This window comes from Silurus meridionalis, chromosome 12 (assembly GCF_014805685.1).
Source record: "Silurus meridionalis isolate SWU-2019-XX chromosome 12, ASM1480568v1, whole genome shotgun sequence".
Classification (NCBI taxonomy): Eukaryota; Metazoa; Chordata; class Actinopteri; order Siluriformes; family Siluridae; genus Silurus; species Silurus meridionalis.
This window is the reverse complement of record NC_060895.1, coordinates 13,780,745-13,796,245: the sequence shown is the minus strand read 5'-3', so window position 1 is coordinate 13,796,245 and position 15,501 is coordinate 13,780,745. Positions and strand designations below refer to the sequence as shown.

General features: G+C 36.1%; 1 protein-coding gene across 2 annotated transcripts; it reads left to right on the top strand.

Annotated features, from left to right (window-relative positions):
* The first annotated feature begins 1,657 nt into the window (after nucleotides 1-1,657).
* Nucleotides 1,658-15,188, top strand: kcnh2a (potassium voltage-gated channel, subfamily H (eag-related), member 2a). 2 transcript variants are annotated; one of them, XM_046862161.1, is made up of 15 exons: nucleotides 1,658-1,769; nucleotides 2,286-2,516; nucleotides 5,993-6,160; nucleotides 6,430-6,855; nucleotides 7,037-7,248; nucleotides 8,521-8,943; nucleotides 9,057-9,453; nucleotides 9,996-10,195; nucleotides 10,373-10,625; nucleotides 10,875-11,068; nucleotides 11,163-11,268; nucleotides 11,356-11,601; nucleotides 11,760-11,943; nucleotides 12,027-12,219; nucleotides 12,890-15,188. In XM_046862161.1, exons 1-15 carry the CDS (start codon nucleotides 1,694-1,696, stop codon nucleotides 13,298-13,300), a joined length of 3,720 nt encoding a protein of 1,239 aa, XP_046718117.1. In that variant the 5' UTR covers nucleotides 1,658-1,693; the 3' UTR covers nucleotides 13,301-15,188. The 2 variants fall into 2 exon arrangements, with proteins under 2 accessions (XP_046718117.1, XP_046718118.1); XM_046862162.1 differs by lacking the exons at nucleotides 1,658-1,769; nucleotides 2,286-2,516 and adding an exon at nucleotides 5,798-5,895.
* The last annotated feature ends 313 nt before the right edge of the window (nucleotides 15,189-15,501 follow it).

Below are 15,501 nucleotides of genomic sequence, written 5' to 3'. Positions count from 1 at the left end.
TTCTCCCGGAAGGGCAATCCACTCCATATTATCAAGATCTCACAGCAAGCCCTTTGAGCCTTAGAAATATGGAAAGAACCTATTTTCCTGTGTGGGAGCTCCTTGTCGTTGTGTAACGCTAAGGACGGACGCATCCCTCACGGGGTGGGGAGCGGTCATGAGTGGCCACTCCGCCCAAGGTCGGTGGGACAAGTGACATCTCTCGTGGCACATAAACTGCCTGGAGAAGGCTGTGTTTTACCTGAGAAATCGCCACGTTCGTACGGACAACATGTCGGTGGTCTATTACATTAACCACCAGGGGGGTCTCCGGATGCTCAGCAGCTGGATTGTAGATGCCATTTCTACGAGTTATGAGCCCTCTGGTCTTCCCACTCCCTTCTGAGTCAAGGCTCATTCCACCCAGGGTATAGCAGCCTTTATGGCCTGGTCTGCTGGAGTTTCTCTTCAGGACATTTGTAACGCTGCGAGCTGGTCCACCCCGCTGACCTTTGTCAGGTTCTATGACCTCGACATCAGAGCCATTCCCGGCTACTCTATCCAACACGCCAGTTGTGCTCAGACACACTAGGCAGGGACTGGTCAGTATGGCGCGATTGGACACTCGTTCCCAAAGTGTTTCAACGCATTTCGTTCCTTTAGGGAACTAGGTTTACATACATAACCTAGTGACGTTTATCATGAACTAATAATAAATTAAACTAAAGTAATGAACATGAACTAATAATGCATAAAGCTCTTCTATGTAGTAATGTAAGATCTTGATCAGTTAAAGCCTGTACTAATGTATGACATATTCATGTCATTGTTGCAGCTACACATTATAAACATACTATTAATTACACATGCAGTACTAGACAGTAGTACTCAGCTCATTTAAAGAAGATATGAATGAAAGTAAATAACAATAACTATGGCTAATGTTTGGAAGAAATGGAGCTTAAGAGGTAAGTTGCAGAAAAGGGGATCAGAAATCATTAGAAACTTAGGCAATATTGTAATTTATTAGTAGTTTATTGCATTTTTATAAAAGTTGTAAGCAGGGACAGTGCACAGAAATTTATCATAAAATGTTATAATTCATATTGGCATAAGTGATATGTAATTGAACCACTCTTCATGAAAATGAATGATGATCGGAGCAACTACGTATACATGCAAGTCAGGAGCAGCAGTAAACCAACACCACAGCTGCAGATGCTATGTTAAAAGTAATAAAATAATTCATGTTTAATTCATATAAAGGTAGTTCAGATCAAAGTAGGGTTTGGTACTTCGAATGCTTTATTAAGAAGTCCATTCAATTAAGTTTTCTGTAGGTATTACTTAAAGTCTTAATTAGTGCAATAGCTAATGAACATGTAGTTAAAGTGGTCGATGTAGATATCTTCTCAGGCATGTCACAGCAAAGTTTCTTCTTAAGTTATGGAACAGCATGTAACAGAAAGCCTGGAGAGAAACCAAAGATTAATTGAGCATGAAATCCAGTGGGAAAGTGACGAGTGAGCTGAGTTCATTGGCGGAAATGAAGTAGATTAGATGCAACTCTGAGCTCTCTCTCCACTTTACACTCTGAACAGCAGCTCATGCTTTTCACACCGATCACAACTGACCTTAGTGGAGAAAAACTGCTCAAACTGACTTTTTATTTCTGAAGCTGGAATAAACCAAAGAGTTGAACTTAAGGAGCATCATGCCAGTACGGAGGGGACACGTCGCACCACAGAACACCTTCCTGGACACCATCATCCGCAAATTTGAGGGTCAAAGTAAGAATATAACACTATGAAATTTTTTTTTGTTGTTTGTGTGTGTGTGTGTGTGTGTGTGTGTGTGTGTGTGTGTGTGTGCTTGTTAAAGCAAATATAATGTAAATAGAATAACAGCGAACAACAACAATTATAATAATAATAATTTTTTATTTTTGTATTTTTTATTATTATTATCAGGCGCATCAATACTATTAGTTTGTGTTTATAGTCCATTTTTTGTGCTTCTGAATCTACTGTCTTTTTAGATTAAAGCAACTGGTCTATGTTTAAAAGAATAGTCTTTAATTTAATAATTAACAGACTTAATCATCCTGAATATACAGAGGAATATTTTGTGTGAAGCTCATTTACTAAACACACTGTTTAAAAGTGTTTTTTTATTTCTATAAAATATAAGGCCAGAAGTCCATATGTTACAAAGTGAATAGAGTTCTCAATTCATCTCTCTCATTCTAGAAAAAATAAACTGATTGAAAATGTATTGTATAACTTGAATGTCTCTGATCTTGACAGATCGTAAATTCATCATAGCTAATGCGCGAGTAGAGAACTGCGCCATTATCTTCTGCAATGATGGATTCTGTCACATGTGTGGCTACACACGAGCCGAAGTGATGCAGAAGCCATGCACTTGCAGCTTCCTGTACGGGCCACACACAGGCAGGTCTGCTGTGGCCCAGATGACTAAAGCGTTGTTGGGCTCAGAGGAGAGAAAGGTGGAGATTTCCCTCTATAGAAAAGATGGTAAGCATGTGTGGCAAAACCCATGCTAACCAGTATGAGTTAAAATGCATATCCAATATTTATAGCTCTCATGAGAAGTCTTATAACTTTTGTAAAACAAATTAATTGTAGGCTGCTACTATATTAAAGTGACTGCCATGGTTATACAGCACCTAAGAACAAGCAAGCTAGAACCATTTTTAGACTTTGCTAAGGAGAAATGTGAATATAGGGATTTAAATGTTTATTGATACACCACTTGCATGTACATTACTAATGTTGAGTTAAATTACAAACATAAAAATGTTAAATCAGTCAGATGAATTTTCTTAAAGCTAATTCAGAAATGATAAATGCAGAACTATTTATGTTTTTTGCAAATGTATTTAATAATCTCTTGTCACTAAACACATTGCTCATTATTTAAGGTTATTTTTTCACGGGTTTTTCCTTTCAGTTAGTTGGATTTCCAACAGATTGAATATAATCCTCTTATGTGAAATCCCAATTTAGATGAGTAAACCGTTAAATATCGCATTGTCTTCGCATTGAGGGTAACCCATAAGAATAATCTGAGCTAAATTGATGGCAGGAATCCAGCTTTAAAGATTATCAGGAGTTACACCATAAAGTAAGTCACAATCTCCTATAACAGTTCCAGATCAATGTCACCAGAAGCATGTACATTTAAAAGGAATTCAACAGAAAATTGTTATTCTTTATAGTTTAATAAAGAATTCCCCCAATTGAGGATTACCTTATCTGAGAAAGCTCATAATAGCACTCACTTAGAAAGGTGAAAAACCATAAATCAAGAAAACATTTCCTTCAGAGTCACATCTGCTGACATGAATATATGGACTATATTTCCAACTATTATTACAGCATCAGCAAATGCCAATTCATATTACCAGACTCATCAAATGACCCATAGCCCTGTTCATAGTCATTCATTTATACTTTGTAAAGTCTCACACCTAGTTTTCACTATTGACAATTTTGAGCTTTTTTATTTTTTTATCTATTTTTCAACTTTTGGGGTATTGACGCCGCAGTATTTTAATTATCATGTATTTTCAGAGAGCCTTTGCCCAATTGATTTGTCTGCATTTATCTGTTCTTTACAATCTAGTGTTTGTGTTCAAGTTAATATTAATCTTCCAAACTTAACTTAGTTAGGATTATGTTTTTAAAATTCTTTTTGAAAATCTATTCTTTTATTAACTAAATTTGGAAATAATATTATTAAAGTCATGGTTTCTTTGCTGCTAAGAATTGGGGACTGAGCAGCAAAAATACATTTGCTTCAAATCATTCACTGGAGATCTACTGAAAAACAACCCTAGTAATTAGTCTTTATAATCTAGTAATGACTTCCATTGCTATAATTAGACAGATTAATGACTAGAGTCATCCCAAGCAATTAATTATTTATTCCTGGTCACTTGTAAAGTAGGCCAGTAAGAGATTCAAAAATTCCCTTGCAGTGAATTTCCTTCATAGTTCAGCTCAGTTCAATCTTCTTGGTTCACCTTGTCCACATTAAATTAATTACATGAATTAAGTATACCTAATGAAACACATTTCTTTTGTAAGAAGAGACCTATTAAACTTTATTTAAATGTTAATATTTTACAAATATGGTGATCTGTCACAAGGTCACTATATCTTATCAAACTATCTCAAAAACATCTACTAATTTATAAATATAAAAATTTGGATCATATATCTGTGTTACAAACAAAGTAAAATTGCTTAAAGAATATTATTTGACATTGATTGTAAAGATCTGTTTTGTCTAATGGGTGAACATCCATTAATCATGAGTTGCTTATGTTCCATTTCTGGTGTCACGTGAATTTCACATATATTGCCTTTCATGTACAAGAAATTTGTTCACATTCTCCTGAAATGCTTTCCAAGCAAAGCAAATGCACAAAATCATCAGAAATGCATAGACATTTGGGGAATAATCCTTTAAAAGCTCAAAATCCTGGGGAGAGATTATTGTAATAGAATAGATGGATACAAGGTGCTTTAAAATATATATTCATGATAAATGACCAATAAAAGCATTTAACAAATTTGGAATATTTATGGAAGTGGTGTAGCTGGCAGTTTCACGTGCTCCTTTGGGAACTCTGGTTGTGTCTCACCTCACAAATACTTGACAGTAGATGAATTGCCTACACTAAATTGCACCTAAGTGTGAATGAGACTGTGTAGTGCCCCATGATTTACTGGAAACCCTTACATTTTTTATTTTTGCTTGCACCCAGGGTTTTAGACCATTAGTATTAGTAATATAGATTACTATCTAATTAATTAGTAATAATACTATCAAAAGAAATCTAAAAAATAAATACAAGAATAAATGTATTAAATAGAAATAAGAATGGTATGAAGCCCAAATTATAAGTTAACTTTTCAGCATAATGTGACCCCATTGGTGTGAATGATTTGTTAAAAAAAAAGTCTGTAGCCTCAAACCAGCACTTATCTTAGAAAATATGTTTTGTGAAGTGTTTGCATTCTCTGTAGGATTTTGGGGATTTATATCCCCTTAGTAATTAATTTTTTATATGGTGCTTATGGTCTTACAAAAAAAAAAAAAGATCTTTTCCTTATTTGGCATTAACCTCTGTGGCCTTGGTTTTCTCTGTCCTTGGTGCTGAAGAAGACAACAACCCCCCCAAAAGCTAAATAAAGCCCTTGTTTGCAATAATATCCCTCAGGCATTAAGGCCTTTTAATCCCCTCTCTCATTTTCTCTCATTTCGTATTCTTTGTGACAGAATCCGTTCTCATCTATATAAATGTGCTATCTCATTGTCCCTGCAAAATGCAATGTCAGGGGATTTGGGGTTAGGTGGTAGTTAGTAGCAGATGGTACAGAATATTGCCATGGAGTAACAGATACTGGTGGTATGTTTTCATCAATTGTACCTTGATTCCAGACTTGTCTGCTTTGTCACATTTATGTATGCAATAGTTCCTTACTACTAAAAGAAAAAAGGAAGAAAAAAACATTAATACATTTAACATTAATAGGATATAAGTAATTTGGTTAAGTTCATATGTTCCACTATTAATTACACTTCACCACCGAAAATGTTGTCATTAGCAGCTGCCCTTGACTTGTTCAGTTACAAAAGTTTAGATCTCACCTTCATGAATAAGTACTGCCCTCTGGTGGATAAAGATTATTTGAGTTAGAGAAGTGTGTTTTCTCAGCTTTCCCTATTTGGTTATACTGCTGGGTGCATGTATGGAATACGCCATGGAGCATATACAACGATATCTTTAGAGAGAACACTGTATACAGGCAGACATGGAGAGATCATGCTGAACTCAAGACGGAGAGTAAATAGAGCTACAGATCAAGCCCCAGCACTGGAGTTGTGAGGCATCAGCATTACCTTCTGTTGCCTGCTTGTTTTTTTGTTTTTTTTGTTTTGTTTTTTTTAACATACATCTGGACATATTTTTTAAATACAGGAGTGTGTTTCATATGCTTGGTGGATGTGGTTCCAGTCAAGAATGAGGACGGACTAGTCATCATGTTCATCCTGAATTTTGAGCTGGCAGACCAGCAAGACAGCGCTGCTAACAGCTCACCACTTAAGGAACATAACCACAGATTCTCTATTCCATGGCTTTCTAAAGGTGCTTACTTCAGACAACCAATGAGTATTAGATTGGATATCCTACTAGTCGTGTTTTAAGCATTTAATATAGCCAAAAAATTTAAACAGCTTGGCTATGATGAGACCTGAAATAAATAATCAAATATGCTGATACAAATACATTTTAATGGTTTTAAGTTTTCTAATTATACTATACTACATTTAAATGCATAAGGTTTATATTTTAATGTGATTAATGGTGTAATCAAATATTTAATTGGTTGCAAAATCCCATTCTCTTTCGCCCAGCATGCAGATACAAATTCAGGCTGCCCCAGCCTTTGTTTAACTCTTGGAGTAAAAGCAAGTCACCTGTGCACAATGATGCTGAGGTGGGTTCCTTGCACAAGATGCCACATATGGGCCATGAATCAGTGGCTCTGGACAAACTGTTGTCTCTGCCAGAACGTTCAGCACTAGGGCGGCTACCATTGCTCTTGTGGGATGATGAAACTCCTCTAGAGTCTCATTGTGAACATCAGTCCCCATCACCATCCCAACAATTCCATGGCTTTTTGCAGTCCTCCTCATGGCTAGATTGCCCAAGGAATTCACCCTCCAGCTGCAGCCTCTCTCACAGCCGCTCATGTGAAAGCCTTTGTAGCACACGCCACTTGCCCTCTACCAGCATCTGCACCTGGGATAAGAAACTTCCCAACAGACCCAACAGCATGGGTGAGAATGTATTTGGGTTCACATGACCAACACTAATAGAATAATTGTACATAACACATTTTTACTAGTGTTAGATATTTATGAATATATTTAATATTTAATATGTAATTATATTGTTGGTTTCTATTTACATTCAATAAAAGCTTTGGATAACAAAATTTAATTGCATACTGTCTTATAGGTGCCATGAATCGTAAGGCCAGTTTGCCTAACTCTACATCAGATTCGGACCTGATGCGGTTCCGCCTGGTAAATACTAATCCTACAGCTTCACACAACCTAATCGACTTCAAACCAGATGCCTTGGTGACTCTACCTTCAAGCGAGATTGATATAATCGCACCGTGCAAGCTGATTGATCGCACCCACAATGTGACTGAGAAAGTCACTCAGGTAAGCAGAAAAACTTTTGTACTTGTAACTATATAAAGTTAAAAACATAAAATCTAAATGTAAATCTAAAAAATCTCTAAATGTTATATTTAGAATCGTGTGTGTGTGTGTGTGTGTGTGTTGTGTGTGTGTGTTGTGTGCACACATGCCAGCTGCATTGGCCAGGCAACATTTCCCTTCACCTTTGAGTTGCTGATATCTGTGCCAGATGCTAAAATTGCATAATGGGGATAAATGGGACTTCCTGATAGGTGTAATCCTAAATGGAAAAGAGAAGAACCAATACTCATTCTCATACACTCCTTTCCAGTGGCTTAGCCCAGTTAAAGGGTCTTTATCTCTTTTTTTTCTCTGATCTAGTAGTTAATGCTTAATGCTTAATGTGTCACACTTATGTTTTGCAAAGTACCACAAGTGAACATTGAGTCCATTCTTATTTAATTCATAACAAAGTATGCATCCTAATGCTGAGTAAATTGAGCATTGCATAAGATGCAGAAATGATGTCATCTGTTAGCATTTTGGATAAACAGGCAACCAGCTGGTGATTTATTATTTTATTCTGAGAGAATATCTTCAAACATTTAATTTAGGAATGATGTTACAAAACCATTCCGATCAACAGCAACTACACTGAATATACATTACAGTTTGTCATTTTTTTTATATTGTAGGTAGTTTCAAAATGTTATAGAGAGAACTACACTTTACTGGGGATAGCTATTAAATGGCTATTATATAGGAAATATGGCTGCTGACTAAACGCTGACATTGTTATTTTTTCCTGCTTGCAAGGGATGTTTTATTTTTAATATTGCCAACCCTAAACCATATGAATCTTTACAAAGTGGATCAAAATGATACAATGTATGTTTTTATACTGACCCTGCCTCTTCAGTACACCTCAATCCGTGCATTGTCAAAGTAAATGTGCCAGTGTTTTCTTAAGGCTTTGTTTAACTGTCTCTCTGTGGGTTAATGAGGAAAACATCATATTAATTAAAACACTATGGCTAAGATACAAAGAAACACAGAGGACACTAAGGCCCCCAAATGTAATTATAGCTAGGTGCAAATGAGATTTGCCCTGGAAAGGGATTGTGTGTGTGTGTGTGTGTGTGTGTGTGTGTGTGTGTGTGTCTGGAGCATTAAATCTAATAAGATGTGCAATGATCATATAAACATGTGTGTATATTATAGAATTTTTCTTTGCTAGTTTTAAGGAAGAGTGGCATTGTGTAATTCAATAATTGTGTACACATTACTGTTCAGGTACTGTCTCTGAGTGCTGATGTCCTCCCTGAGTACAAGCTACAAGCTCCCCGAATCCACAAGTGGACCATCCTGCACTACAGTCCCTTCAAGGCTGTATGGGACTGGGTTATTCTGTTACTGGTTATCTACACGGCCATCTTCACACCATACTCAGCAGCCTTCCTGTTAAGTGATGAAGAGGAGGCTGCAAGGCAGCGCTGTGGATACTCCTGCAGTCCTCTCAATGTGGTGGACCTCATTGTAGACATAATGTTTGTTATTGATATAATAATAAATTTTCGCACAACTTATGTCAATACCAATGATGAGGTGGTGAGCCAGCCTGGCCGCATCGCTGTGCACTATTTTAAGGGCTGGTTCCTTATCGACTTAGTGGCTGCTATTCCATTTGACCTGCTTATATACCGCTCTGGAGAGGAGGTGAGAAGTGTCACTGAATCTTTGTGGTACTCAACACTATTCACCTCGTAACTGCAGTGGCTGCACAAGAATACAAAGTTTTTTAACTTTTTGATAACTTCTCTCCTTTCCAGACAACAACTCTGATTGGTCTGCTAAAAACAGCTCGTCTGCTGCGATTGGTACGTGTGGCACGTAAACTGGACCGATACTCAGAGTATGGCGCAGCAGTGCTCTTCCTGCTCATGTGCACTTTTGCTTTAATTGCACATTGGCTGGCATGTATCTGGTATGCCATAGGGAATGTGGAAAGAAGTGGTTCATCTCGAATTGGATGGTTAGACTCACTGGGAGACCAGCTTGGCAAGCCTTATAATGACACAATTCCAGCCTCGGGGCCAAGCATTAAAGACAAGTATGTCACTGCTCTTTACTTTACCTTCAGCAGTCTGACCAGCGTGGGCTTTGGAAATGTCTCACCAAACACCAACTCTGAGAAGATTTTCTCAATTTGTGTTATGCTCATTGGTGGTGAGTAAAAATATTATGTACAACTTTATCTAAATATGTGCACTGCATATTATAACTGAAGTGACTCATCATACAGAGAATTGTTGTGAAGTTTCTAATATATAGTTTGGAATTTCTCGTGTTAATTCTTGTGCAGTGTTGTTGGTTTTTTTTAGGTTACAACATGGGTTTTTATTATGACACCATATTATGTCTGGTCTCCACCTATGTCATTACCCCAAAGTGTTCACCTGTTCAGTGTCTCACCTTGAATAGTTTGGTTATTTCTGCACTATTGTTTCTGTTTCTCCATTCATTTTTTAGCATGCTTTTGTCTTATTAAGAATTAAGAATAAGCTTCAGTTTCCTGTGGTCCCTGTTCTTGCAGCATTTCCTCGTTTAAACCTCTGGCTATTTTTGTAATTTGATTATGAACTATCCATGCTATTCGATCTGCAAGTGTTTGGATTTAAATTATAGGCTGCTTTTCCAGTTATTCACAATAAAACAGAATTTGCTTTTACATTTGCAAAAAGGAAGTCTTTGGGTGTTTTCCTTTTCAGCACTGATGTACGCAAGTATTTTTGGGAATGTGTCGGCTATTATCCAGAGACTTTACTCTGGAACTGCTCGCTACCACACACAGATGCTCAGAGTGCGAGAGTTTATTCGCTTCCACCAGATTCCTAATCCACTGAGGCAGAGACTTGAGGAGTATTTTCAACATGCTTGGTCCTACACCAATGGCATTGATATGAATGCTGTAAGTCTTTTTCAACTTACATTTGACCATACTAATAACATTGTATCATTACAGATATATAAAATGTAAATAACAGATAATTATATGATTTGAATAAGCATGGTGGTGTTCCATGTGTGATCAAATATATTATTAACATTCTTCTTACTTCTGTATCTCTCTTTTAATTGTGTTTAGGTGCTTAAGGGTTTTCCTGAATGCTTGCAAGCAGACATTTGTCTGCATTTGAACCGTTCTTTGCTGCAGAACTGCAAAGCCTTTAAAGGCTCCACCAAAGGTTGCTTACGTGCCCTAGCCATTAAATTTAAAACAACTCATGCCCCACCAGGAGACACTTTGGTCCATGCAGGTGATGTCATTTCAGCCCTCTACTTTATCTCCCGAGGCTCTATTGAAATCCTGAGGAGAGATGTGGTAGTAGCCATCCTGGGTAAGGAATTTAGGGATTTTAGAATGTTAAAACCTATAGATAAAAAATTATATCCTAGCATGAAGAGCATGTAAAGTGAAAAGAAATATTAAGAAGAAAGCAGCACGTTAAGATAATACATGATTACACAATATGGCCTACATTTTTCTTTTCATATAATAAATGCATTTTAAATACAAACTTATAGCCATGTACATTAAATAATAATACAATTATTTAATGTATAATTTATTTGGTATAACCCTACAGGAAAGAATGATATATTTGGGGAACCCATTAATTTGTATGCACGACCTGGGAAGTCATGCGCTGATGTAAGAGCACTGACCTACTGCGATCTGCACAAAATTCAGAGAGAGGATGTTCTGGAGGTGTTGGACATGTATCCTGAATTCTCAGATTACTTCTGGAGCAACCTGGATATCACCTTCAGTCTTAGAGATGTAGGTAACTAGGCTGAGAAACCAAACCTTTAAGACCGTTGGAACTTTTTGCTCCCAAAAACAATGCATTTGTTTAAAAATTCTCACTTGATAGATTTCAACAATTTCTGGGTCTGTGAAGAGTGAAGAGTCAGGAAAATCCTACATGAAACATCAGGCAAACAAATCAACATTTTATTTCCAGCAGAATAATGAGGAAGGTACCTATTACATGTTATACTATATATTTATTAATTGAAACCAAACACTAAATATATAGATACAAGTACACTTACTTGTGTTATTAGATGTTATTACTCACGGTGAAGGTAACATGGTGAAGACAGAAGCCAAACTCAACAGGATGACTCTTCAACCTGTGAGAAGCAGACAGCACGATGAAAAAAGACAAACGTTTAATAAGGACTTAGATTCCTTATCCTCTCAAAGCAGCAGTAATGAAGAGAATGAGTCTGGACAAACCTTCTATAGTCAAACTCCGAAGTTATACAAAAGCAAAAGCAGAGAGCAAGCAAGCTGTAATTATTTCTCAGGTAAGCTGAGAAGAAATTCAACATATTTTTTAGCAATTTAAATGAGAACCAAAATGTATTTATTTCCCATACAATTACATTCAACAACTTGAAAAGCTAAGCATTAATGTTTCTGGGCTTTAACACTATTATGTAAATTCATGGTTATTTTTTACCAGGAGTTTCCAACCTCTTTAGTTTTTGGGAAGACAGTCATGGGCATCAGTACCAGCAGGTTCCCAGTCACAGTATATCTTGTCCTCCGTCTTCATCTCCATCTATGGGTTTCTCTCACAGTATCACCCACCATCAGTTCAAAGAGGTGGAAAACAGACTGGAACTACTGCAGAGACAACTTCATAGGTGACAGAGTCCTCTGTTTTTTATTGTTGATGTAGGCAATAGTACAGTTGGGTACAAATAGTACTTTTCTTTTGCTTCCACAGTCTGGAGGGCCGTATGTCCACAGACATTAGAGCCATAATGCAGTTTCTTCAGCGGCAGATGGCTGTGGTTCCACCATCTTATAGTGCTGGGACCTCTCCACCTGAATCTTCCCCCAATCCTCCTAAACTTGGTCAAAAGCTTGTGCAACCAGTCAATCCTTTAGAAACTGAGAGATCAGCCATCAACTCTCAGGTACCACTCAACCATTGATACATTAAAATCATTTACTTGTGTTAGGGCTGGGGAAAATGTACAGTTTTTCACAGTTTTTTGTTTTGACTGATTACTGAAGATGAATCATCTTAAATTTTCAATATTAACATCTCATATATTATATAATATTATATTATGCCACACTGTATAAGATGATCCCAAAATAAAAAAGCCTTGGCTGAGTTCTATAATAGATGGCATAATAACAGGATCCTCTAACGATAAACCTGCAATTAAAGAAAATTACTATGTTTTGTACGATTGGGCTCAAGCTGAAACTGGGGTCACATAAACAGGAACAAGCTCTTTGTATAATAATAGCATTAAATGTTTTAACATGCAAAGACGACTAGTTTAAAGCTGTTCATGGTGGGGTTTATATCGGACAATGTGGAATTTCTATTCTTGTAGTAATAAGATAATTATTTTTTTGACCATTAGCAGAAAATACCTTTGCAGGTCAGGCATGTAGCAGCAGTAAGGCATTTAGGCTGTTAAAATTCTATTAATTAATGAGAGCATGTGAGTATTTAAATGAATATTTGCTCAAATATGTATAGACATGTGGCTTTAGACAAGCATTGCAGCAGTGATCATGCTTTTAATCTAAAGTTGTCAATACATTTAAAGACTGTATCATTTTTACTAGACGCCACATGATCATGAGGATACTGGTGACAATGCTACTAAGTCATATGAGATCCGGCAGGATAGTGAGGAGTTCCAGCTTCTAGACTGTTCACTGGCTTCCACTCCTGAGAGTCAGTGCTTTGACCCAAAAATCCCAAAAGCTTGTGAAGGGCAGTTGAGCAATTCTACTGACAGACCGACAAATGTCATGGCCACTGTTCCTGACAGGCAGTCGATGGACTTGATTGGTCCTCTGTGGAATCCTACTCTAAAAAGTGGGTTTTATGAAACGATTAACCGTCAACATCTTCAACTGAGTCAAGATTTGATGTCTTCTGAAAATGCAAGACGTCTTTCTTTGCAAGGTCAACACACAACAAAGAAGAGCTTCACAGTTCAGCAAAGACATTCTTCCGATCCTGGATGTTAATGTTTTTTTTACTTACAATAGTACAATTATGCAAGTTCCAAATCATTGTTATATCAGGTTTATATATAAACTTTCTTGTTTTTATTGATTGTAAATTACAGTCAGTATTTAACTTTTTAAATGAATCTGAAAAAACTAAATAAATTAGAATTAACAAAGAAATCAAATGTCTTTCATGATACCATTAAAAAATAATGTCCTAAACCTAGCCAAGATTCTAGTAAAGAAACCAAACAGAGGTTTAACTTGTAAATAGGGAGGCAGCAGGTAATGCATAATTCAATACAAAATAAAGGAAAACATCAAACAAAGTAATTTCTTTATTTCTTACAAGACTGAATGAACAATTACAGCAATAATATATGTGTATGTTGAATATTGTGGTGAATTAAATAACTAATATTTGCACGTCATTTTAGTACAGCAAACAATAATGTCTTCTGTAATCAAATGAAAACTTCTGTAAAAAATACTGTACTAGTATCTGGTTAAGGTATAATACATTAGATTGAAAAATTCCAGTATGAAGTTATCATCAAGCCATTTCTTATTTAAGTCATATACATTATACACTCACTGAGCTCTATATTAGGAACACTTGTATACATACAATTTTGTTAAGATAATACAGATGGTAAGGTCAGAATTTGCCACCAGCATCATGACTCTGTTAATTCTGCCTTGATTCAACAGATCAGGCTGGTGTATGTGATGTAATTATTTAAGTATGTTTTCTTGACACACTTTGGGCCAGCTAATACCAATCAATCAATGCCTGATTGCCACAGCCTATTTAAGTAGTGTTGTTGACCATGTTGCATCCATTAATTGCCACAATTTACCCATTTTTCTAAAAACTACTTTCAGCTTAATAATCATTGCAGAATCAGTCACTAAACAAAGTTATCTCAAACTGGTTTCATTAACCTGATAATGAGCTCAGTGTTTTTTAGTGGTCTTCTCAGTTTCCGGATATGAATCCAAAAGAACAGCTTTGTGATTTGGAAGAATCTCCAGTAATTAAGTAAAGCAATCATTTTAACATGGAGCAAAAACTCAAAGGAATATTCAACAACCTGTCGAATACATAACACAAAGAATTGAGGCTGTTTTGAGAGCAAAGGGAGGACCTGCCAAATATAATTACTGTTCCAAATAAAGTGCTCAGTGAATGTAAAAAAAATAAATAACTTTAACAGCACCAGCAATAAACATTTTTGACAAAAAAAAATATGGGAAAAACAGAAAAACAGATATCGTGTATTGTAGAAAACTGAAAACAGTTGATTGATTATACAGTAGATTAATGACAACTTATAAATTTATTTAAAATCAGTATTTTAGTATATACAATATGCATTATAGAATGTATTAATGTATTGTAATTGTTAATTGAAGCATTGTTTCGAATGCAGTCAGTGGACATGTACATGTACATGTATAGCATGTTTTTGTACAGTATGTCAGGTTTCTGCACTTATTGTCTTTTTGTTTTCCTGGATCATGCATCCTGTTATAAAATCTTTCCTTATGGTGGTCTAAAGTGTGAACTTGATTCTGAGAGACTTTGCTCTGCCAAGTTAAATGTTAACAATAAATATTTTTATTGCATTTTATTGTTTAGTATATTGTATATTGTTTTCTGTTGATCTTTTCTGAACCCAATTACCACCAACATTGTTGTGTGCCAATAAAATCTTTAAAATATTAGAAAAGGATAACATGGGGGAAAATTTAATATTTTACTTAAAATGTGACATGAAAACATTTACAGTAATTCCTGACAAAAGAGTTAGAGTAGCAAGTATATTTGACAAGTATTTTATTCAGTGGTCAAGATGCTCCTGTTGATTTGTTGATTAATATTGATTTAACAGTTGGTGGTTGATGTTCTGTAGCTCTGACCAAGAATCAATCTGTATAGTTTCTTACCTTTTTGCATACAGATTTTTGACCAGTGTTTTAGAGGTTGGCCTATGTAAATATTAAATGTGCTAAGCCTCCACTCTTAGACAATTTCCCTTCTTCAAAAAAATACCAATTCTTTAGTACCTTTGCAATGCCAGGGTTTGAACCCCTAACCTTGTGGGGATCTGCTGATTGGTAAACCAACACCTTACCAACTGAGGTATCTCTTTCCCCTTGCACAAGTAGTCAATAGGCCTAATAAACCAACATGGCTTCTTTTCCTATACTTTAAC